General features: G+C 38.5%; 1 protein-coding gene across 1 annotated transcript in view; it reads left to right on the top strand.

Moving 5' to 3' along the window:
* The first annotated feature begins 2385 nt into the window (after window positions 1-2385).
* LOC142842154 (uncharacterized) overlaps window positions 2386-26553 on the top strand; it is an 89418-nt gene continuing 65250 nt past the window's right edge. Inside the window, exon 1 of the mRNA XM_075959060.1 lies at window positions 2386-2427. Within this exon, the coding sequence (XP_075815175.1) occupies window positions 2386-2427 (42 nt within the window). The remainder of the gene's footprint in view (window positions 2428-26553) is intronic.

Consider the following 26553-nt stretch of genomic DNA (forward strand, 5'->3'; position numbering starts at 1 on the left):
TACAAATTTATAATGTGTGTGCTCCCAATTAAACTCAAGTCCTCCTGCCCATGTACAAGGGCTTTCTAACTCAACTGTCTCTTTAGCTCCTTTGCATGCCTCTTATAACAAACTTCTCCTTGCCTGCTCCATGGGATGACAGTCGCTGACCTAGCTGGGGTTTTGGCTTCATTCTGTTGGCCTGTAGGAGAAGAAACATTGTCAGTGCAGCAGTCATGCTGATCTTCTATCTGCCTCTCAGCTGTTCTCTGTGTTCAGAAACATTAGGGGCCCAGGGCAGCTCTGCAGCAGACATTCAGGCACAGGTCTGCGAGTCACCAGGATCTGAGGCTAGTTCTCAGCTGTCCTTCTCCAAAACACAACCCATCAGAGGAACACTCCCCAGCTCCATGGTCCCTCATCCATGCCCTTCTTCCTTTACTTCCTTCTGCTGCGTTGAACTCATGTCCCTCCCCTGCTCTCCATGCTTTGCACTCACAATGCCTCTATTGTCCCCCTGGAAACGGGCTCTCTCACTTTCCCTGTGAGTACAAGCTGTTGAACCCTGCAGATTCAATCTAAGGTTTAGAATTCCAGTCAGACTTCTGCTGCCTCCCAGTCTGTTGCTCTCCAGGCCTCAGCTGTTCTTACCTATTGAAGGGCTGAGCCCTTCTGAAAACCAGGGCCTGCAGGATCTGCTCCTATGCTGTACTCTTCTGCTTACCATGGATTTAAGTCTGTTTCTAATCCAGTCCACACTTTGCTTTTGTTTTATGTGTGTCCAAGGTCTTGTGGAAGCCAGGGTGATCTTCAATTTTCCATGTAACTTCAGTTGACCTTGTACTCTTAGTTCCCCCTGAGCACTTCCCAATGTTGGTATTAGGGTGTCACCTACTGTGTCCCCATATTTGTTTCTTATAATCCTTTTGATTTTAGAAGTCAAACTATTTATCTTTACAAAAAAAGCATTCGGGATTTGTATAGGATTGCATTGAACTTTGAGACTGTTTTGCATTGTAAGGAGTCATTGTATAACATTTACCATTATACAAATATCCTTACATATTTCAGTATTTTTCTACTTTTCAAAAATTTATTTTCATGCAGCATGTATATGTATGTGACTCTAGAGAACCCTGACTAATACATTTACCCATCTCCATGTCCCACAACTGAAAACTCAGAGGGATAGCTTAGGTGAGGCCCTCTCCTGGGCCATTTACCTTTGTTTCCACCAGAGGAAGATTATCAGCACAGAGACTGGTGTTATGAACACAGCTGCGGCCACTGTGGTTCTCGGGTTCACATGTGAAGGATTCCTCTGGTCCTGTAGTCCAGCTGTGGTGACTGCGGAGGTGACAATGGAGGGGCTATGCATGGTGGCTGACTGCTGGAAAGAGATGAGGAGTGAGCATATCCTCTCTGGAGGAGGAGGAATGGGGAACGAAGTTCACACAGAGAAGGGAACAAATGCTGAAGGCTGAGACCCTAGGAGAGCAAGCTCAATGTATGCTTTCCACCTGTCCTGGCTGAGTGTCCTTAGATTTACATTGTTCACAGATAATTAAACCATTGAAATAGAGTTGTTTTAGTCATAAGTGTATGGAACAAGCATGTCTCAGTCCATATTGTGTTTGCTATTGGGTACTTGTATTCTGAGCTTGATCCCTAGTATCCATATGGAGAGCCTGGTGAACTGGGCATGGCCTTTAATATTAGCCTTAGAGGCAGATGCAGCCAGATCAAACAGAGCTGAGTGAATTGTGTCCCAGTAAAAGGAGGCTGAGACAGTTATGTCCCTGTGGCTCAGAGTGGTTAGCCAGCCCAGTTTACTTAGCAAACCTGTCTCAAAAAATAAGGGAATGGCTCCTCAATTTGCACTCTAGCCTCTGCATGCATATGAAGAAATGTCAGCATTTGCACAAATACATATACACAGAGAGACACATATACACACACCTGAATTAACAGACCCTCGTGACCACACACACACAAAATACATAACAGAAAATATATAACTTTGATCATAAGTGTCCAGCCCAGTACAGGGCAACACACATTCATCTGGTCTTCAAACATCACCAAGGTCACTTTCGACATTTACCTATTTGGAGACACTAGACCAACAGGTTTCAACCTGGGATTTGCTACCCCCACGGGGGTAGATTATAAGATAACATGCAGTCAGATATTTACAGTACAATTCATAACATAGCAAAATTACAGTTATGAAACAGCAATGAAAATAATTTTATGGTGGGAGGAATCACCACAACATGAGAAACTGTATTGAAGAGTCTCTGCATTAGGAAGGTTGAGAATCACTGCTCTAGATCCAAGAAACAGCTCCTTTCTCTCCTTTCCCTGAGCACTGGCAGCTGCAGTTAGACATTACATCAGGTCAATATGGCAGCTGTAGAGAACTGTGCTGTGGGCGTCCTCCCAGAGGTTGGCTTTAATCCAGTCAAAAGTCACTGTTGGATGTGGTGGCACTTGGGAGACAGAGCTAGGCAGATTTCTCTGAGTTCTAGAAGAACCAGCACTAAAAGGTGAGATCCTGTCTTATAAAAGCCAATATAGCACATGCCACAGAACAAGGTTTTCGTCACCAATGAAGCCTACAGAGACCACAGCTTCTGCTGGATCATTAATGTTTTCCTTTTTAAATTTTTATTGAGTCCTACATTTTTCTCTGCTCCCCACCCTGTCTCTCTGCTCCCCTTCAACCATCCCACATTGTCCCCATGCGCCCAATTTACTCAGAAGGTCTTGTCTTTTTCTACTTCCCATGTAAATTAGATCTATGTATGTCTCTCTTAGGGTCCTCATTATTGTCTGGCTTCTATGGCACTGTGATTTGTGTGCTGGCTTTCTTTGCTTTATGTCTAAAAACTACTTATGAGTGAGTACATGTGATAATTGTCTTTCTGTATCTGAGTTACCTCACTCAAAATAATGTTTTCTAGCTCCAACCATTTGCCTGCAAGATCAAGATGTCATTATCTTTTTCTTCTGTGTAGTACTCCATTGTGTAAATGTACCACATCTTCCTTATCCATTCTTCGGTCGAGGGGCATTTAGGTTGTTTCCAGGTTCTGGCTATGACAAACAATGCTGCTCTGAACACAGTTGAGCACAAGTCTTTGTGGCATGATTGAGCATCCTTTGGATATATACCCCAAAGTGGTATTACTGGGTCTTGAGGAATGGTGTTTCCTAATTTTCTGAGAAATCACCACACTGACATCCAAAGGGGCTGTGCCAGCTTGCATTCCCACAGTCAATGCAGGAGTGCTCTCTTTACCCCAAAACCTCTCCAGCATTAGTTGTCATCCATATTTTTGACCTTGGCCATTCTTACAGGTGAAAATGGAATCTCAGAGTTGTTTTGATTTGCATTTCTCTGATGACTAAGGGTGTTGAACATTTCCTTAAGTGTCTTTCAGCCATTTTAGATTCCTCTGTTGAGAGTTCTCTATTTAGGTATCTACTCCATTTTTTATTGGATTATTTGATGAGCAATTTCTTGAGTGCTTTGTATATTTTGGAGATAAGACCTCTGTCTGATGTGGGGTTAGTGAAGATCTTTTCCCATTCTGTAACCTGTTGTTTTGTCTTGTTGACCGTGTCCTTTGCTTTATAGAAACTTTTCAGTTTTAGGAGGTCCCATTTATTAATTGTTTCTCTCAGTGTCTGTGCTGCAGGGGTTCTATTTAGAAAGTGGCCTCTTGTGCCAATGCGTTCAAGTTCACTTCCCACTTTCTTTTCTATAAGGTTCAGTGTGGCTGGATTTATGTTGAGATCTTTCATCCATTTGGACCAGAGTGTTGTGCACGGTGATAGATAAAGGTCTATTTTCATTCTTCTACATGTTGATATCCAGTTATGCCAGCATCCTTTGTTAAATATGCTTTCTATTTCCCCATTTGATATCTTTTGCTTCTTTGTCAAAAATCAGGTGTTCAAAGGTGTGTGGATTAATATCCGGGTCTTTGATTTGGTTCCATTGGTCCTCCTGTCTATTTTTGTATCAGTACCAGACTGTTTTCAGTACTGTAGCTCTGTAGTAGAGTTTGAAGTCAGGGATTATGATGCCTCCAGAAGCTCTTTTATCATACAAGATTGTTTTGGCTATCCCGGGTTTTTTGCTTTTCCTAGTGAAGATAAGTACTATTCTTTCAAGGTCTGTGAAGAATTTGCTGAAATTTTGATAGGCATTGCATTGAATCTGTAGATTGCTTTTGGTAAGATTGCCATTTTACTATGTTAATTCTACTGACCAAAGAGCAAGGGAGATTGTTGTATCTTCTGATGTCTTATTCAATTTCTTTCTTCAAAGATTTAAAGTTCTTGCCATACAAGTCTTCCACTTGTTTGGTTAGAGTTATTCTGAGCTATTTTATGCTATTTGTGGCTCTTGTGAAGGGTAATTTTTCTCTCCTTTTTTTTTAACCCCATTTATCATCTCTGTACAGGAAGGCTGTAGTAAGAGCTGCGGGCCTCTTTTCATAGCCTGACTCCTGGCTGCCTGGCTAGCTTATGCCCCGAAACAACAACACACAAATCATATTCTTTTAAACACTGCCTGGCCCATTATCTCTAGCCCCCACCGGCCAATTCTCACACCTGGACCAGTCCATTTCTAATAATGTGTGTAGCACCCCAAGATGCGCTTACCGGGAAGATTCTAGCCTATGTCCATCCTAGGTTGGAGTTTCATCACATCTGCCCTGGAGAGGGGAGCATGGTGTCTGAGCTCACTTCCTCTTCCTCCCAGCATTCTGTTCTGTTTACTCTGCCTATCTAAATTTTAACCTATCAGGGCCAAGGCAGTTTATTTAACCAATGACCTTTCTCCATCAGAGGGCTACTAATGTTTTTGAGTTTATCTTGTATCCTGCTACATTACTGAAAATGTTTATGATTTGTAGAAGTTCCATGGTAGAATTTTTTGGGTTGCTTATGTAAACTGTCATATCATCAGCCAATAATGAGAGTTTGACTTCTTTTCTGATTTGTATCCCCTTGATCTCCTTTTGGTGTCTTATTGCTCTAGCTAAGACCTCAAGAACTATATATCATAGATATGGAGAAGGTTATGGACAACCTTGTCTTGTTCTTAGTTTCAGTGGGTTAGCTGTGAGTTTCACTTCATTTAGTTTGAGTTTGCCTGTTGGCTTGCTGTATATTGCTTATATTATGGTTAGGTATGCTCCTTGTATCTCTGTTCTCTCCAAGACATTTATTATGAAGGGATGTTGTTTCTTGTTGAAAGCTTTTTTGGTATCTAATGAGATGATAATATGGTTTTTATTTGTCAGCTTGTTTATATGGTGGATTATATTGACAGATCTCTGGGAAGAAGCTGTCTTGATCGTGATGGATGATGGTTCTGATGTATTCTTGGTTTCGATTTGCCAGTATTTTATTGAGTATTTTTGCATCAATGTTCATGAGTGAGATTTGTCTGTAATTCTCTTTCTTAGTAATTTCTTTCTGTGGTGGATATCAGGATAATTGTAGCCTCATAAAAAGTATTTGGCAATGTTCGTTCTGTTTCTATTTTGTGGAATAATTTGAGGAGTATTGGTATTAGTTCTTCTTGGAAAATCTTGTTGAATTCTGAGCTAAAACCATCTGGTCCTGGGCTTTTTTTTTTTTTGGTTGAGAGACTTTTGATGACTATTTCTATTTCTTCAGCAGTTATATGTCAGTTTAATTTGCTTATCTGGTCTTGATTTAATTTTGGTAAGTAATATTTATCCAGAAAGTTGTCCATTTCCTTTAATTTTTCCAATTTATTGGAGTACAGGTTTTCAAAATATGACCTGATGATTCTCTGTATTTTCTCCATGTCTGTTGTTATGTCCCCCCTTTCATTTCTGATTTTGTTAATTTGGATATTCGCTCTCTGCCTTTTGGTTATTTTGGATAAAAGTTTGTCTATTTTGTTGATTTTCTCAAAGAACCAACTCTTTGTCTCATTGAGTCTTCATATTGTTTTCTTTGTTTCTATTTGGTTGATTTCAGCTCTCAATTAGATTATTTCCTGCCATATAGTTCTCTTGGGTGAATTTGCTTCTTTTTGTTGAAAAGTTTTCAAATGTTCGGTTAATTCACTAGTGTGGGATATTTCCAGCTTCTTTATGTAGGCATTTAGTTTTAGTTAAAACAAGAGAAAGACTTAAAAGGGGTAATTATGAGAAAGGAAAAAAAATCAAATTATCCCATTTGTAGATATGATTATGATTTGGTTTTGTTCTTTTGTCTTAATTTTGTTGTTTTGAGACAGGGTCTTACTGTGTAACTCTAACAGGCATTCATTTATACCAACATTCTATTCTTAGAGGAATCATGAAAAATATTCCATTCAAAATAACCTCTCAAAATTAAGTGTCTGAGAATTGATTTAGGCAAAGAAGTGAAAGACCTCTACAAGGAAAACTTTAAGGTAATAAAAAAGGAAAATCCAGAAGATACTAGACAATAGAAACATATGCCATGCTACTAGATTTACAGAATGTGGTGGAAATGGCTATACTACTAAAATTAACTTATAGAATTAATGTAATACCTAACAAATTTTCCATTTTATGTTTCACAGCTTCAGAAAAACACACACACAAGAATTCATAAAAAAAAAAAAGAAAAAGAAAAAAAGACCACAAGTAACCAAAGCAATCCTAAGGAGCAAGAACCTTCCTGGCAGTATTACAGCATCAGACCTCAAATTACACTATCTATTTGTAGTAATGAAAATAGCCAGGTACACAACCATATGATACCTCTATTGTGCTCCTGCACATATACCCAAAGAACTCCATACCCTATCATAGAGATTTTTGTAGTCCCAAGTCTATCATTGTTTTATTCATTATATCAAAAAACTTGAATAAACCTAGTTGTCCATTAGTAGATGATGTTTCTACTTCTGCTCCTTCCCTCGATTCCCTCAGTGATAGACTTTGACCTGGAAGTGAGAGTCAAATAAACCTCTTTCTCCTCTAAGCTGTTTTTGGCGTGGTTTATAACAGACATACTTTCTTGAAGATCATCTTATATCAGAAGCTCCACAAGTCTCCACATACTCCTGCATCGTTGACTGTCTGACAAGTATGAGAGGGCCCAGCAGGCATTGGCCAACACGTCAGTGTCACTGACAAACAGCAGGCGCGGAAGGACATTCAGACAGGGAGGAAACCTAGAAAAGAAGAGATGATTAGAAACTAAACAGAAACAAACTGAAATAAGATTAAGACTCTAAAGAAGCCTATCAGGCAGACACTCGGTGAGTTACAGAGTGGTTTACACTTCAAGCGTTTGAAGGACATTTTGATCTCTGGCAATGTGGCCAGTACTTAATCAGTTTTCTGAGCTGAGGTAGTCAGAACCCAATGAAAATGATTTCAGGAAGAAAAATGCTATGTATTAATCCTTAAATTAGAATTCTTTGTTACAGTACACACAGAAAGTAAAGGAAGTAAAGGAACTTTCAAAGATACTACAGCGAGAAATTCTGTTACAGAACTCTGTTATCAACAAAAACTGCTATGGTTCTAAGAGTGATCTAGAGCTTCATACCGGCAGTTAGAAATTACCCTATATTAAAACAAAAACTACCAAAAGCATTGTCTCTACAGAAAAATACAATTTCTTTTTTTAAAAAGATTTTATTTATTTATTTGTTATATATACAGTGTTCTGTCTGCATGTATGCCTGCAGACCAGAAGAGGGTGCCACATCTCATTACAGATGGTATAAACTACCATGTGGTTGTCGGTAATTGAACTCAGGACCTCTGCAAGAGCAGGCAGTGCTCTTAAATACTAAGCCATCTCTTCAGCCCCCAAACACATTTTCTAACACTCTAAAAATTTTAAACAAAAATTGTCTTTCTATAAACATTAATATTGGTTACTATATTACTTTAAGAGCATTTTGTTTCCTAATGATTTCCAATAAGCAAACAATTGTTTACCTTAGCAAATTTTGGAGGGAGACTCTTCCATTTACAGAGATTAGATAAAGGTCATACTGCATTCTGAGTCATGTTCAAGCAGTTTGCCTTTAAAATAACCTATCAGGGCTGGAGAGATGGCTCAGTGGTTAAGAGCATTGCCTGCTCTTCCAAAGGTCCTGAGTTCAATTCCCAGCAACCACATGGTGGCTTACAACCACCTGTAATGAGGTCTGGCGCCCTCTTCTGGCCTGTAGGCATACAGACAGAACATTGTATACATAATAAATAAATAAATATTTAAAAAAATAAAACAAAATAACCTACCAGTATAATGAACCCACAGTAAATTATAAAAGATCCTAATACTCTATAAAGAAAATAATACTCTTGATAAGAGATGTCTTTATTCTCCAAAATAAATATTCATTCTTTTCTTAAATTATTCATTCTTGAAGAGAAACATTAATTCTAATGCAATATTTCATAATTTCAATAAGAGACATCACCCTAACAAAGTAACAAGAAAATACATGGAATCAAAAGAACACAAGGAAAACACAACATGGCTTCCCAAGGTGTAATACTTCTTATGTATACATTACTCAAAAAAGAAAAGAAACCTACAGCAGAAGAGGGGAGAAGATATTGTAGTCTAAGACATAATCTCTGCACATGGTATTATCTCCAGCAATGCTGCCAAGGGCCCAGACTGCCTGTGAAAGAGCTTTTCATTAATAAAGTTGAATATTTTCATTCCCTCATAATTCTTTCAAAAGAGATGCCAGCAGATCACAGTAACACTTTATAAAATCAACATTTTACATAAGGACTATTATTTTCTTAAAATCACTCATAAGGGAGTAAAACCAGTTATAGTATCAGTGTTAGAAAATGCAATAACTACACAATAAACAAAGAAAATATTATTTCATCAAAGTAAAAGCTTTACTAGTAAAAGAGAACTTTTTTCCCACTGCTGGGAACTGAACTCAGTACCTCAAAAACGGTAGACAATTGCTCCACAAATTTCCCTTCAACAGTATGAAGTATGAATCCTTATTAGTCTTAATCAATGAAATCCAGAGTCGTATATTCAGGGTGAAAGCTGAAAGAGCAGAGAAGCAGAGCAGCCAGTTATCAGAGACTTCTTACCTCTATGAAATCTCAGACTGAATAGAGCAGATCCTGTCGTCAGATTGAATGGGCAGCCAAGATCCTGTTTCCACCTGCATTATATTCCTGTCTCCATCTTCCTAGTCCTGGGACTAAAGGTTTGGGCTACCACCACCTGGCTCTGTTTCTCTTTTATATTGATTCAATCTCAGGTAGCCCAGTGTAGCCTTGAACTCCTGTTCTTCCTGTTCCTCCTCCCAAGTGATGGGATTAAATGTGTGTGCCACCACTGCCTGGCCTCTATGGTTAACTGTTGTAGGAAGGTCACTTGTTTCTGTCCCGGCTGCCCAGACTCCCATTATAATCACAGAGAAACATGCTGTGCATGTCCTACTTTATGACTTGGTGGGCCCAGTAACACACAACTCATGATGGGCAGTTCAGGTGGCCCACTGTCAAATATTCAGATTCTTCCAGCACCTGGGATAAATGTCATGTGCTCATATGATTGACCATATTTGTGCTTGAGTGTGTGCATGTGTGTATGTGTGTGTGTGTGTGTGTGTGTGTGTAGACTATGTAGCACGGGCTTTAAAACTCATACTGATCTTCCTGCCTCTGGTGTCCAGATTGCTGGCAGTAAGAAGAATACACTACCACAAATAGCTTGAAAATAATTTTTATGGTCTACATATCCTGTTCTTATCATGGCCAAGGAGGCCAGAAGATGGTGTCAGAGCCCCTGGTACGAGAGTTACAGATAGTAGTGAACTTCTATATGTACCAGGAATAGAATCTGGATGCTCTGACAGAATCTTCAATGCTCTTAGCTGGTAAGATATTTTCTATCCTAAGTTTTCTATTCTTGATTTTACTGTCTAAGGCAGCCTAGTCAGGCTCAGACACCTGATGCTGATTAAAAGGTAAAAATTCTCCTTTACTTGGGAAAATAAGTCTCAGGCAGGGATGAGCTCCCTAACTGTTTATCCAATACAACATGATCGGCCAATTATTCATATATGCACAATCAACAAAAATGGATTCTTCAGTTTGTATTCATGTGTTTCAGCATTCTTATTCACCCAAACTTAACAAGGAAGAAATTGGAAGGGTTTGGGAAAGGAGGGAATGAAGAGATAAAAGGGGAAAGTGATGCAATATCTTTTAATTATCATTTTATGGTATTGTATGGAGTCTGCTACTTGGTTCCTGGCCACCCGGCTAGCTTAGACCAAAAATAATTACACAAAACTGTATTAATTAAATCACTGTTTGACTCATTAGCTCTAGCTTTTTATTGGCTAGCTCTTACATGTTAATTTAACCCATTTCTATTAATCTGTGTATCACCACGTGACTGTGGCTTACCAGCTAGATTCCAACCAGTATCTGTCTCTGGCAGCTCCATGGCTTCTCCTAACTCTGCCTTCCTCCTCCCATGCTATAGACCAAGCCAGTTTTCTTCATTCATTAACCAATAAAATCAACACATAGACAGAAGGAACCTCCCTCACCATTATGGATATAAGTTTTAAATAAAAAGAGGGACTAGAGAGATGACTCAGCAATTAAGAGCACTGGGTGTTGTTACAGATCCCAAGGTTTCATTCCCAGAACCTACATGGTAGCTAACCATTTGCTGTAACGCCAGGCCCAGGAATCTCCTGCCTTCTTCTGGCCTCTGTAGGTACTGTGCACAGAGGTATGCTGGCAAAACACCCATACAACTATTTATTTTTTAAAGTTAGAAAAGGAAAGAATAGAATTCTCTACAGTGATGTCACAGTCCTGAGACAGCAGCCAGGGCTAGTTAAAATGAACTCCTGATCTTGCATGGAAACAGTTGTGGTCTTCTGCTGAGGCAGCCTGCTCAGAGGTAAAAGCAGCTTTATTCTGAGGTTAATAGAGTTCATCATAACCGTCCATCTAAGAGCAGAGTACACAGTGCTGTTAAGTGACCTTTCCTTGAAGTATTTTCTATTTATGTTCTCTATCTTTTGTATCTGTGAGAATTGTGGCATTGGTACAGTTATCTTTTAGATCAAACATCAAGATTGACAGGTCACATAGGCTCCAAAGCAATCTTCTTTCACTGTGTGGTTTACCTGATTTTCAGCTAAGACCTTGTTGTTGTAAATTTAAAAAGTGTCACAAAAAGAGAGCTCACAAGGAGGGATTTTTTATTAGGGTAAAGGGAACGTGAAAAAATTGGGGAGACCAGTCTTTAGGTAAAGGAGCAGCAGAAGAGAAGAGAGAGGCAGAGAGATGGGGGGAAAAGACAGAGACATGCAAAGAAGTAGAAAGAGAAAGAAAAAAGGGGAGAAAGGTAGAAATGGAGGGAGAGGGAGAGGGAAAGAGAGGAAGTGGGCAAGGCCCACCTTTGATGTGCACAGGAGGTGATCTTAGTGACTGAAGCTGAGGACATATCTTGTCACCACCCCAAGGGCAGACCAGTACAGATGCCTGAATACTAACACTTGTGGTACAAGATAAACATATCAGAGACATTTCTTTCCAGCATTATTATAATTTATATGTTTCTACATGACTTTGAAGTGAGAATGTCCCTAAACATCTCCACTTTTATATTGTCATCATATTCATAAATGGATTTGTTAACTGAACCTGCTTAGGAATAGACAGAACTCTAAATAAATGTGTAGACTCCCTTAGTAAAATCCACATGCTTCCTTTGTTTTGGAAAAGCATTGTTTTGGAAATAACTCCAATGCTTTCCCTGTCTCCTGGAGGTAACAATTTTTCTTATTTCTTCTGTCTTGACTGTTGTGGTGCTAATCTTGGAAGCCAAATTGACTACATCTGGAATTAACTAAAATCCAATGGGTATACCAATGAGGGATTTTTCTAAAGGTTTTAAAATTAAAGGCCTGTCTTTAATCTGGATCATTTGAAGTGATATCCATGTTCAGATACTTGGTTGCTGTGCACACCTCTAACCCCAGCACTCAGGAGGCTAAAGGAGTCAGATTTTTCTAGGTTTGAGACCAGCCTTATCTACAGAATGAATTCCAGGGCTACAGAGAAAAACCCTGTCTCAAAAACACCAAAAAAGAATAAAGAAAAAAACCCCAATCAAACAAAGACTAAGATCTGCCTTAAATCTGGATCACACTTTCTGGTGTCACCTACATGTATAAGGAATATTTGTTGTGTTTGGTGGTCACACAATAATGGTGGGATAGACCTCCAAAATCTATTAAACCAGAAGTAAGCTTTATTCCAGAAAAAGAAAAAAAACCACCACGGGGCACACAAAGCTTGTCACCTATACCTGTGATCACAGCCAGAGGCCGGCTTCTGAAACTGTGGCCCTGAGGGCTGGTTTGGAGCCTCTTCCTACAGTAAAATCTAGCACCAGGTGTGTGTCAAAGGGCTTTTACAACCTTGAGGTCAGGCTTAAAGTCACTTTACACTGTTAGTTTTACAACTTTTGTTTATAGAGCATTAGAATGCTAACTTAGAGTGTTTGTGAAAGTTAGTGGCTGGCACAGGCACTTTTCACAGCACCTGAGAGAATGTAAGGCAGAAGAGAGTAGAGTTACATAAGGGGACAGTTAAAAATTAGAATACAAGTAGAGTGTCCCATAGAGACAATAGCTAGAAGCTAACTTTTTTTTTTTTTTTTTTTTTGTGCCAGCACTTGCCTAGCTGAAAAGCTGGGAGGCAGGAAATGACTGTTAAAAGTTTACCTCTGTACACAGTGGCTGCCAGGATGCCTGCTCTTAAGGCAGAAAATGTTTGTTAGTGGTTAACAGTGGCTGGCAGCGCTCTCTCTCTCTCTCTCTCTCTCTCTCTCTCTCTCTCTCTGTCCTCTCTCTGTTCTCTCTCTCTGTTTCCTCTCTCTCTCTGTTCTCTCTGTTCTCTCTGTTCTCTCTGTTCTCTCTCTCTCTCTCTCTCTCTCTCTCTCTCTGTCCTCTCTTTCTCTGTTCTCTCTGTTTTCTCTCTCTCTCTCTTTCTAAAATGTGTTTTTGCTTACAACTTTATATTTTTGCACTTCTGGACTGGACCCTTAATTTCTACAACTTATTTCTGTATTTTTTATTGCTGAAGAAGGAAGCTCTCTCTGTGTCCACTTGCCCTAGCTCTGGCTACCAAGCTCATTTCTTTACGAGCATCTTCCTTGAAATTTTGGTATATACTCAAGACCAGCTGAGATCTCCAGCCTCATGAACTTAACAACTACTAGAATCTTCAAATTTCTTGGATTACCTGGACCACAGCTTGTAAGACATTCTAATAAATCTACTTTCTATATACGTGGAGAGATTCATTCTACCAGTGCTATTCATGGAGACAACTTTGAATAATGCTGCTGTGGGTTTTTTCACCTGCCCATTGAGGAAGATGTGATGGCATTAGTGCTCATAAACACTTTTTTCCTGTCTTATTATTCTCTAAGTATTCAACTTTCCTTGGAGACTAATCTTTATTATTATCCATTTGACAACTGTTTGTTCTGAATTTCATGAATGAAACTCCAAAGTAATGGAAGCATCATGCAGCTTTCTGGTGGGAGAAAGACTTATTATCTGTTTTTAATCTGTGATCTAGTTCTTACTTTTCTTTCCTGGTTATCTGAAGTCCCTGGGACAACCAGGTAAAAATTATCTTCAGTTCACCTGACCTCAGTGTCACATAACAAATATCTCCTTTTGTATCTTTAAATCTCCCTTTAGCTGTTAATATTCTGGGCATCCTTCCACCTGTGGGACAGGGACGTAGTATATAACAGTGGCCCACACAAGCTAGCTAGCCACATTGTGTCAAGGAGAAGAACGGGCAGTGCCTGTGGAGAGCTGGAAGATAGCAGGGTCTGCTATTGGAGCCAAGGTCTCGTGCTATGGATCTTTTCTAGATCTCTGCTGATCTAGAAAAGGTCTTTGGGATGAAAGGCAGGGCCAGGAACCACTGAGCTGTGTCTTTAATTTTTATTTTTTAAATTTTTATTTCGTTAGTTAATTAATTTATTTATTGTTTTTCGAGACAGGATTCCTCTGTAGCTTTGGAGCCTTTCCTGGAACTAGCTTTTGCAGATTTCTTTCTTTCTTTCTCTCTCTTTCTTTCTTTCTTTCTTTTTTTCTTTCTTTCTAGCTTTTGCAGATTTCTTTCTTTCTTTCTTTCTAGCTTTTGCAGATTTCTTTCTTTCTTCCTTCCTCTTTCTTTCTTTCTTTCTTTCTTTCTTTCTTTCTTTTTTAATTTAGTTTTAGTTTTTTGAGGCAGGGTTTCTCTGCACCTTTGGAGCCTGTCCTGAAAAAGGGCAGGCTGGTTTAGAACTCAAGGAGATTAGCGTACCTCTGCTTCCTAAGGGCTGGGATTAAAGGCATGCTCCGCCACCATGACCAACCAGCTGAGCTGTGTCTTTAAGCACAGAATAACTCTATGGGAGGTGCTCTTGTCACTCAGGACTCACTAGCCAATCAGGCCCTCCAGGTGACCTGCCAGTCAGAAGTTGTACAGGATCCTTCCGGTGGTGGCCACTTTCAAGCTTGACTTTGAAGAGAATTCGGCGTCAGTGGTTTTGTGTGTTCTACTGTGAGTGCAGGGAGCTGAGCAGGGAGCATGGACAAGCTGGAAAACCATGACGTGGTGAGCTTGGGGTTATCCTCAGACTGAGAGGAGCGGCTAGTTGAGCCATGGGAGACAGTGTGGTGCATCCTCCTCTAAGCTGGGTGGGAGCTGGTGACCAGATGCAGAGTTAATCATATTTCTGCCTGGTCCTGCTGGTACTCCATGCCCCAGCAGGGTCTGTGTGATCCTGTGTGATTCTGCATGATCTTTGAAATTCCTGAGCTGGCTGGCAGCCTCTGAGTAATTTACTATCCTTACTGCGTCTGCTCAGAGATTTGGGAGTGGGACTGTGCTTTGAAATACCCTTATTGTTGACTTCACTGTGACATGTGGGCTCCCTTAGTGCTTGTATTGTCGCAGTGGAACACAGATTTGCCAAAGACAGATAGCTCTGTTTCCTCTAGTATCTTCCAGAAGTTCTTCACTTGGAACATTTAATATTTAGGTGTAGGATCCATCTGGAGTTAATTGTGTGGAGCTTGTAACAGTATTTCTTGTATAGAGTAGCACTCCACTGCTAAATTGTAGAAGCGTAGAATTGATGGTAATAGAATTACCAGTTCTTAGGAGACATTAAGTCACAAAATAGAATTTCAGTAAGGGAGAGCTGCATCCCAAATACCCCAAAGACAATGGTATTCTAACCTGTTAGAGATTAGTATGATAAAATATAAAAGTTTGGTCCCCAGGATTAACCAGCTACATTCCCATCACAAAGGAGACAAGCCTGATTTACAACCAGCACAAATGCCCATCGTCCATTAAAAAACTGGCTTCTAAATGCTATTCAAGGAGCCATTACAGGGTCACAACTAACATTAAGTCCTGCTGTGCCATAAACGTATATTAATTCTATGATTAATTTCCAGTCTTTTTGAAAAGTGTTTTTGAGTCAAGGTCTCCTAGTTTGATTGAGATGTGCTTGAACCCTGTCTGTAGCCCCACAAGGCATTGTCCTTGTTCTCCTCTTGACTAAACACTCTAAACCTTGGATTACATGTCTGCAGCACCACACAGTTCTAAAATTACCACACAGTTCTAAAATTGTGTTTGAGTCACATAGTGGACTGTCCATTGCAGAATAGGGAAAGGATTTGTGTGTGGAGCATGGCTTCTCCCTTCAGACCAGAAGAGGAGGAACATTGTTCTGTGTTCACTGTAGGGGGAAACAGACTAGATAATGGCTAGGTCACAGACTGCACTGTAGGGGTCTCCATTCTAAAGAAGGACTGATGGGGCCTGGTGAGTGACTTTCTGTGTAATTTCTCTGCAGGTATTAATTCCTTCCATGTGAATGAAGACAGACAGAATTGGTGGGTGTACAATTTAGGGAGGATAGCTTGAACTACTAAGTATTCAGTTTCCAATTAGAGAGCTCTCCTATGCAGATATGTACAATCTTAGTTGACATTGTTAAGTTAGCTGAAAGGTTTGAGAAACAGGCAATTGACTGTAACACCATCACATCACAACACTCAGTGGCTAACATTTTACATGGAACAAAGTCATACAGTCTCTTATTAATGGCACTCTTTCTCTCAGGGAAAGGACTACTCCATTTCAAATTTAGTATAGATAAATGTTCTATTTTCTTTTATCATTTTAAAGCATCAATTATTGGTATCATTTTTAACCTTCATTATCTTTAGATGAATTACTGCTATATTTTCAATATTTCCTAGTTTAAGAATTTCATTCCATTCTTTCTTAAGTGCTGTTTATTTATTTATATCAGTTTAGAGCAGGGTTTCTTAACCTTGTTGGTCACAGCTTCCTTTGGGGGATCAAATGATCCTGTCACAGGACTGGACCAAGACCATCAGAAAGCACGGATATTTTATATTATAATTCATAACAGTAGCAAAAATATATTTATGAAGGAGCAGTGAAAATAATTTTATAGTTGGGGGTTCAACACATCAGGAGGAACTGTTTTAAATGGTCACAACATTAGGAAGATTGAGAACAATTGGTTTATATCAGTGTCTCCTGTAGCTCAGGCTTTCCTCACACTATGTAATTGAGAATTGCTTTGAACACCTAATCCTGCCTCTGCTACCCAGTGCTAGAAAGATAGTCCTGCAACTCTAACCAGGATGGACTTTGACTGGTCTGTGGAAAGGAGAAATAGATCAGTGAATGAGTACCCTCCAACTTCTCTAGATTTTATTGTGAATTTACAAGTGGAGTAGGACCGATGTAAGAATTTAGTTCACTGACCAACTGTAAAGCAAGCATAGTCACAACAGAAAAGGGAATTGGCAAGAAAAAGGGTGAAAGATTTCCTGCTGGGGCAGTAGTTGTCATTAGCAATGAGTAGTGACACACCATAAACTCTGCATTCAAGAATCTATATAAAAACATAATTAAACCAAATTACTGTAGTTACAGTAGTTCAAGCAAACTAGAAGAACTGGGTAAAAGCATGTGGTCCTGCCTAACATGACTGTATACCCTGAGAGAAATGATGTGAGTTGTACTTGGTGTGCTCTAATACAGATCCCTAGTCTCTGGAGCACACAACCATGAAGCTTGTTTGAACTTTTTAACCGTATTCTTTTGATATTGTAATTACATTATTTTTACTATCAGTCTCTAGCTTCCAACTGTTCTCATGGACCCTTTATTGTGTTCTAATCCATGGCCTCTTTTTGTTTAACAATCACTGCTTGAATGTGACCTGGGTTTGGTTACAAGACCTCCCAGCTATGAAGTAAAGGGTTGACTACACTGGACATTGAGTGTGTAATAGAATATGTACACATAGGACCATGTGCCTTGGAGGAAGAACAGGAATTGCTCTGGGAAAATGGAAGATTTTACTAAACTATAAATTAGGGTCTTGTCTCACCATAGTGTGGAAGGAAACCTGGAGGGGTTTTGCTCTCTGAGACATTTGATCTCTGTTCACCCCGTAGGCTAACTGCTAATGTCTTGAAGCCCAGCTGGGTGGTTCTAGCTAATGAAGGACTCTACTTGGCAGTCAGTATCACCGTAGGAGGTAGCTTACAGGTTCTTTTCAGGATTCTCTTGTTCTGCTGATTGGAGATGTGAGGAGGACCACAAAGCCATGCCATGGTAAATGTAGGGGCCACTGTCCCCAGACCAGGAAGAGCAGGTTGGCTGAGCTATTAGCTGCTTGGAAAGCAATGGACCATGATCCAGACATGTTCTGTTAGTTTGTGTGGTGATCTGGGTAGTGGCCCTTGGCCTCTGAGCTTTGTTGAGTGTGGATTCCCTGGGGGAGGGAGAGGCTGTGCCATACTGGTGTGGGAGACTATGAGCTTACAATATTGTTGCCTCTTGCTGTGTAATTGATAATTTCTTTGAACACCCAATCCTGCCTCTGCTGCCCAATGCTGGGTAGATAGTCCTGAAACTCCTTCAGGACAGAGTCTTGACTGGTTTGTGAGAAGGAAAAATAGTCCAGCTAGTGAGTGACCTCCAGTATCTCAGTCTTTTAGTGCTTGCTTATAAATGAAGAGGGATCTGTGCAAAAACTGAGTACATAGGTCAATCTTGAAGCTGGTATATTCACAGTGCAGAAAGTGAGAGACAGGACAGTGGTTGAGAACTCTCCTACTTCAACAGTAGTTGAGATTAGCAATGTTTAGCTATTTACTAATTACCTAATTAGGAATTCAGTAATCAATTTTAGATGCTCCATAAATGTCCTGATGGCCATTTCTTGTTGTCCACAGGCCAGGGCAATCAAGAATCTAAATAAAGAACTGACCTTCTCATAAAACCAAATTGCTATAGTTATAGTAGTTCAACCAAAATAGATCTGAGTAAAATGTAGCCCACCTAACAGGACTGTTATTTTACTGGTTTTAAATATATATCCAGAGATGAAAGGTTTGAGAAATCTTTGATGTGCTCTAATATAAATCTCTAGTTTCTGAAGCACATGGCCATGAATCCTGTTTCAACTTTTCAAAATATTATTTTGAGATTGTAACTATATCATATCCGCATTCTCTTTCCTGTCCCCACGCTTTACCATGACCCCTTATTATCTTCTAATTCATGGCCTATTTTTCTTTAACAACGGTTGTAAATGTGACCCATGTTTGGCTGCAGGATTTCCCAGGTATGACGTGATAGGTTGGCTGCACTGCACATTGAGTGTGTAATAGAAGGTGTATTCAAAGGACCCTGTGCTTTGGATGAGGAATGGGATATGTGCTAGGAAAGTGGATGACTGTCTACTAAAATACAAACTTTCTGGTCTAGAACCCTGTCTACTGGGCTGGAAGGGCAGAATAGGAATTACTGTGCTGTCTGGTGATCTCTGATCACCCATTAGGGGAGCTGAAAATATTCTGAGGCCCAGCAGGGTGGCCTTAGCCAATGAGGGACTCTGGACATCTTAGCAAGCAGGAATAATAGTGGCAGGTAGCTTGCAGGTTCTTTCCAGGATTCTTTTCTACTTTTGTTGTAAGGAGTTGTAAGAATGACCAGTAGTTATGCCATGTGAGTGTAGGGTGTTCAGATTAGGTCTGTTGAGCTGTAATTTCTGCTGGGATTTGGATGGACCATGAGCCAGGCTGTGGTTCTGTTGCTCTATGTAATGACCTGTGCAGTGCCCCTTGTCTTCTGAGCCTCCCTGTGTATGGATTTCCCGGGGAGAGGGAGACTCCGCAGCCCTGGCATGGTAGGATATTGTGCTTGTAATCTCATTGTCCAGTGTACATACAGAGCCATGCTTTTGGTGTACAGTGGAAAGAAAAATTTGAAAACTGATAATCTGGTTCCTAGATGTTCTGAATATTGCAGTCTACTTTCAAGTTTGTCTGATAAATGTCTCAAATGGTTTAAAAGCTGGTAGAACTATGGTGATGTTGATTGTCTTTTAGCAATACAGGATTAAAATGCTTCTAACTTTCTGCTACCACCAGATGCAATGGTGTAATTCAGTGATGTTTAGTTCCAGGGGACAAAGGGAGTTTCTGTGCTACAGAGGTTTCTTAGGTTTTTATGGTGTTGGGCAGGTAGATAGAGCAGAATCTATATCTTTCACTAAAATCCATTTGACAGGAAACAGAAGTTATTCTATATTGTTTTGGGATTGATCTTCAGTGTGTCTGGGTTTACCTGAAAACACAAGGAGGTCTAAGGGGCTGCATAACCATAGCAGGAGATCATCTCTTTTTGCAGAGAGGGCTCTAGAGCATGAGGCCTCTCTGGAAGAAATAACAGTAGCTGGAAGGTCAGAAACAGCAGTTTAAGGATCACATTGAAGTAATTTTGTGAAAATTGTGAAGACTTTATTTAATTTCCATACACATAGAATCATAGGTAGTTGGGTAAAATTGGTCAGGATCACACGTTTCCTGACTGTTTCCTTTGGTCTTTTGATTAATAGCTGACTATATTTTCCTTCCTTTGCTCTTGGCTTTTTCTCTCCATCCTCTTTATTCTTTCCCAAATATCATGCACATTCTTGAATCATCAGCTTTATGGTAATTTTTTCCCTGAGACAGGGTTTCTCTGTAGCTTTGGAGCTTGTCCTGGAACTCACTTTGTAGACTAGACTGGCATCAAACTCACAGAGATCCTGCTGTCTCAGCCTCCTGAGTGGTGGGATTAAAGGTATATACCACCTCCACCCAGAAAGAAGTCATATTATGTCAATCTGTGTACTATTTTTTGATAATCCCATTGATTACTCTGAGTGCTTCCAATATGAATGTAGCTTTGTAATAGCTTTCCTGTTATAATTCTTTGGGAATTGCCATTGCACTGTATTCATTTATGGTGCAAATTTACCCTACACATCATCTTAATATTGATGCATCATGTTTCCAAATACCATTTATTTACTTCTTTATTTATTTAGGTTTTGTTGCTCTTATTCTTAATCTGTGAGAGACTTTTGGTTTATTGGAAAAAAAGGTATTATGGATGTTGGCAGGTGGCTCAGCACATATTCATTCTGGAGGTGACCTGAGTTCAGATACCTACACTCAAGTTGTGAGGCTCATAACTCTAGCATTTTAGATCCAGGGCATCTGAACCCCCTTTTTGTATGTTACTTGTATATGTATATATACATATACATATATATATATATGGAAGATATTGTCACTCATTGCCAAACATATGCAAAAAGCAGCAGTAAACTTGTTTTCAAAAGTGTTTGTGACTTATAAAGCAATTAGAGTAAAACAAGCTGCTCTAGGTGTCCACAGATTCTTTAAAAATCTGTGATCTTGCATTTTGTTTTTAAATGTTTTCATTTCCTCACTTTGATTGTAGACCTACAGGCAATCATCAATCAGGGGGAGCAAAATGGTGTCTAAATGATCCTAACAGACATCCTTTTCTTTACTATAAGATAATGAGATTTTTTTAAGTAGTCAAAACTATTTTCTATGAAAAAACATGAGAAGGTTTCAAGTGAATCTCTCCAATTTTTGTAGAACAGCTCTCCTCACCCAAGCCATTTTCTATTTTTGTAAAGGATAAAGAACAGAAGTGTACAGGATGAGTGCTAGTCACTGATTTCTTAGAGTTTGATTTTGATTAGAATCCTCTAGTTTTTATTTAAAGGAGCATAATATGTCTTTGTGTCTTTGTCAGTGCTATCAATCTATGTTGTTGATTTTATTCATTGTTATCTAAGTATATTGTTTATTTTCTGGAAAATAATGGTCTCACCAATTTCTTATTCAGATTTCTCATGTTATGAGTTCCTTGAGTTTTTGTTTGTTTGGAAAGTTTCTGTGGAGAGACAGTTTTAGTTTTATCTTTTTTATCTTAATTTTTTTTTCTTCTTTTCATTTCCTGGCATATCTATCTTTGTTTGTGTTTTTGCTGCTTAAGTTATTGATATAATTAGTACATTGCCTTGGATCTTAAAATCTTCTTGCATATTAGCCTCAGCTATCAGAATGTTATTGCTTAGAGTAATCTCAGAAAATACCAATTGAGAGTATGCCTAGATAAGAATATCTGATTAGGGTATCTGGGAGAGATTGTATTGATTTTGATTGATATAGGTAGGCTCTTCCACTGAGTTGGCAATATCTCTGAGCACAAAGCTCTGAGCACAAGACAGTGACAAAACAAGAGGGAAAGTCAGAAAACAATGATTCCACATGTTTTGCCTTTAGTTATCAGCTTGAGTATCTATCCTAAGCTCTCATAAGGAGGAACTGTGAAATAGGGTTAACAACCAAATAAACATGTTCACCACCTGAGTTGCTTTTGATTGCATAATTTAATAACAGCAATAGAAGAAAGTTGGAACAAAAATGGGATTCAAAGGGGATTTTGTTGCTACAAAGGACCTGGAAATGGACTCTTATAAGAATGCTGAAGAGATCAGAAAACTGGACAAAGAGCTTAATCAGCTGTTTTTGTAGGACATAAACGAAGGGAATGTTGAGAGTAATGGCACACAGTGGAGGTCAAGGTCATAGGATTTTAGTGGGCAGTAGACTTTTCAGGGAACCATGGAGTTGGCCTGACCTAACTGCCTTGAAAGACATGTGTCATGGGCTTTTCAGGTTAAAGCCCATGGTTCCTGGGTCACAATATACCTCCCAGTTCCTGACAGACTGTTGCATTCCCTCAGGCAGTGAAGCATTCAGGCTGATTTGTGCTTCTTTGTACAATTCCTTAGTAGTCAAGGAACAGGACATTTGAACTTAGACATTAATTGTGTGTATGCTGTATAGCTTGCAAACTTCATTATATCCTGGTATAGACAGAGGTTGTTTAGTCATTTCCCCACTATCCACACCCTTAGTAATTATACAGAACTTATATTAATTATAAGACTGCATATCCAATAGCTTAGGCTTCTTATTAAATAACTTTTACATCTTAAATTAACCCAATTCATCTGTGTATTGCCACATAGCTGTGGCCTACCAGTAAGGTTCCATCCAGCATCTGTCTCCTTCAGTGGCTACATGGCATCTCCCTGACTTTGCCTTCTTTTCTCCTCTATCTCTGCTTGGAATTCTCACCTTTTTTTATTCTGTGCTACCATAGGCCCAAAGTGGTTTCTTTATTAACCAATGGGAATAAAACATATTCACAGCATACAGAGGGGAATTTTGTCTACATAAAAAAGAAGGTTTTAACTTTGATATAGCAAGATTACATATAACAAAACCATATCAAGCAAGAATTATAGTTATAATATTTAGTCCATTTACATTTGGCAAATTAAGAAAAATACTCTATCATGTATTCTATTTTTGTGAGTCTAAAGTTTTATATCTAATCTATCTTTTATAATAATAAAATGGTCTTTCTTCAACTCCACCAAAGACTCTAGAAGGATATATATTACTTAACTAATTATAAGTACTTCCAAAACTCTAGAATTGACAAAGACATCTTGCTGCCTGGACAGTCACCCAAAGTTCTTCTGTAACATTAGGGCATCCATCTTCAGTCTAGAGGCCCATAGTGTCTGGTAGACTTTTCCATGAAGCAGAAAATTTCAAAGACAGTTCCACTTATATTGGTACTTTCCCAGTCACCTTTTTTCTGTGTCTTGCAGAATGTCTAGCAGATTCTTTCATGAAGCAGGATATGTCTCACCTTTTTTAGGCAACTTTATATTAGTCCTTTTTTCTAGGTCCTGCATGTTCAGTTTATACAACATACCATCAAGCAATCCAGTCAAGAGCAGTTTCTTGCCCAAGTGGCTAGCCTAGTCACATTGAAGGCAAATTCCATAATAAGTTCCTTCAATGCCCATCAACCCCTCTGAAATAATTGGTGCTACCAGAAGGATTCATGTCTTACTGTCATGAAGAGGCATAAATTTTAAAAACATTTAAAATGCCATATTCTATGTCTTTGAAAGATTTGAAGAATACCTATCCATATGAAATATATCTCTGTACATCTAGAAAACCTAACTAACATGACTACAAGTTTATCTATTATAAATGACTATCCATTAATTTGTATTTCTTAACTATACATTGTCATAAATGAACTGAACAAATATAATACCTTAAACAAGAGCAGAGATTTATTTAACAAAATTGACCTTAAATTTATATCAATAGACTTCCACTGTTTCTCTGATCTTTCAGGTTTTTACCCCTGATATCTGACTCCCAGTTTTTATTGATAAAGATTAATTAGTTAATGTTTTATCTGACCCCTTAAAAATATGCTTAATAAACAGAAAGGGGCAATTAAGACACCTAGATATAGATTGCATAGTAGTTTTTTAACTTTATTTTTTTTTAATGCTAATGGAAAAGAAATGGCAGCTGTGGAGAAAGTTAAAAGTTGTAACCTTTCATTTTTTATTTAGAAAAAAGGGGAAATGTTGTACAACATTAACTGAAGATGTGTTACATTTATTTATGCTGTGGAATGTTTGTTTAATGATGCAAGAGTGTGTTGCATTCTTTTATGTTGCATTTTTTAACTCTGAAGCAGCGTTACTTTGCCTGCCTAAAACAACTGATTGGTCTAACAAAGGTCTGAATGGCCAATAGCTAGGCAGGAGAGGGATAGGTTGGGATGCCAGACAGCGAGAATAAATAAAAGGAGGAAGAGAGAAGGACTGAGGACCAAGAAGAGAAGGAGGAGAATGTCAGGGACCAGCCACCCAGCTTCACAGTTAGCCACAGAGTAAGAAGTAAAGAAAGGTATATAGAATAAAGGTAAAATCCCAAAGGCAAAGGTAGATAGAATAATGTAAAATAAGAAAAGTTGACTAGAACCAAGCTAAGGCTGGGCATTCATAGGTAAGGATAATCCTTCATGTGATTTATTTGGGAGCTGGGTGGTGGGCTCCCAAAAGAACCAAACAGTAAAAAACTAACTACAGGATGAATCATCTGTGGGTATATGCCCAAGACTGGTACAACAGAATCCTGAGGTAGATCTATTTCCAATTTTCTGAGGAACTGCCATTGTGATTTCCATAGTAGCTATATAAGTTTGTAAAGGTTTTTCCCCATAGATAACCAGAGTGTTATAGCTAAAGTGCTGCATAGCTTATACCAGTTTATATTTTAAGAGTTTTTGGTGACTTGAAATTATTAGGCCTGTTCATATCCCAATATCTGAGTTGGGAGTCCCAGAACCACCTGCTACTCTAGATTCAGGGGATCTGACACCCTCTTTTCTTATATGTCACCTGTATATACATGGAAGACATTCTTTCTCACAAATAAACATATATAAATTGTGGGGATAAGCTTCTTTTCAAAAATCCTTGTGACTCATAAAACAATTAGAGCAAAACAAGTTGCTTTAGGTATATAGTACAAATCATACACTGTTTCTTTAAAAATTTGTTATCTTGCATTTGGTTTGAAAAAGTTTTTATTTCCCCACTATGATGCAGACTTACAGGCAATCTTCAGTCATAGGAAACAAAATGGTGCCTAAGTGATGTTAATCAATATAGTTTTCTTTTTATAAGAGAATGGGATCCTTTTAGTAATCAAAACTCTTAGTGGATCAGCTCTCCTCACCCAATCCATTGTCTATTATCAGCAAAGGAGAGAAGTCATACACAGGATGACTGCTGGCCAGTGATTTCTTGTTATTTAAATTTGGTTAGTATCTTGTCATTCTATTTGTAGGCCTGTCTTTGTGTCTTGTTTCACCTATGATACCATCTATATTGTTGATTTTATTAATTATTATCTAAATTTATTGTTGTTTCCTTATAAAATGACAGATTTTCATTATTCTTTTTCAGAAAATTTACTATATTATGAGGTCCCTGAGCATTTCTCAGTTTAGGAAGTGTCTGTGGAGAAACAGTTTTAGTTTTCTCTTCTTGAACTTAGAGGCTTACTTTTTCTCATTTCTTTTTTTTGGAAATGTGTCATATTTTTATTAGAGATCAAACATAGCATATATGCCTTTGTGCACAAATTTAATAACACATAGAAAGTATAGAACATTATCATTGTCCATGCAATCACACAGGTTGTTGGGATCCCATGTTAGGGTGACATCTGTTGGAGTCAAGTCTTGACAAGTTTATATGTTCCACCAGGGTAGGATCATGTGGATTAGAAATGTTAGACAAAAACAAAAAAGAAAGAAAAACACAAAGACACAGAATAGAGTTGGGAAGGTAACCCAGTGAATACTGAATTCTCATTTATGTTCCATATGCTTTATATACCCCAATCCAAAAGCAGGGGAAGAAGACAAGACTTCTTTACCATAATACAAACAAGGAAAAAACAAACTACTTACCTCTACAATACCTGTACCATCAAGTCACTCTCTCCTAAGTTAAGTTGGTTAGGCAGGACACACAGCCACCACACCTTAGGTCAAACATCCTGTAGGTAGATACACCTTGGGTCAAAATCCCTATCATAACCTTGAAGGAGCAAGAATAGGCCTGAATTCAGAACCTTTGGTCAAGGTGAAATGGATTCACATCCATGGGCTCTAGTAACATATAAACAAATGCACATACTTGAGTCATTTTGATTTGGACAAATTTGCAATATATTTAAGATTCTATCATCTGATTCCACTGGAGATATTCTGAATTTTGGCTTAAACTTACCTTTTGTTTTTTAGCTCAATCTTTGAAGTTTATAGACCTGAAAGTCTGCTTTAAATATTCACTTATCTTAATGTTGATTAATTAATAATATATATGATTATATGTAAGAAAGTAGGATGTTGAAATTTTATTTAACATCATAAGAATAAAATATTTTGATATTTAATAATAATTTTGAAAGATTTATAAAGAAAAGTGTTTAATAACTTTCAATTATTTACAGAAGTAGAAAATAGAGTAACACATATTTTCTTAATTATTTGACTTTTATTGTGGTCTGTCTATATTTTACAATCTTTTAAGAAGATTATAATTATTAAGTAAAAATGTCGTGTATCATTAAGAAGAGATAAAAGGAGACCAACCATAAGATTCCAAAGAACC

This window comes from Microtus pennsylvanicus, unplaced genomic scaffold, assembly GCF_037038515.1.
Source record: "Microtus pennsylvanicus isolate mMicPen1 unplaced genomic scaffold, mMicPen1.hap1 Scaffold_148, whole genome shotgun sequence".
NCBI lineage: Eukaryota > Metazoa > Chordata > Mammalia > Rodentia > Cricetidae > Microtus > Microtus pennsylvanicus.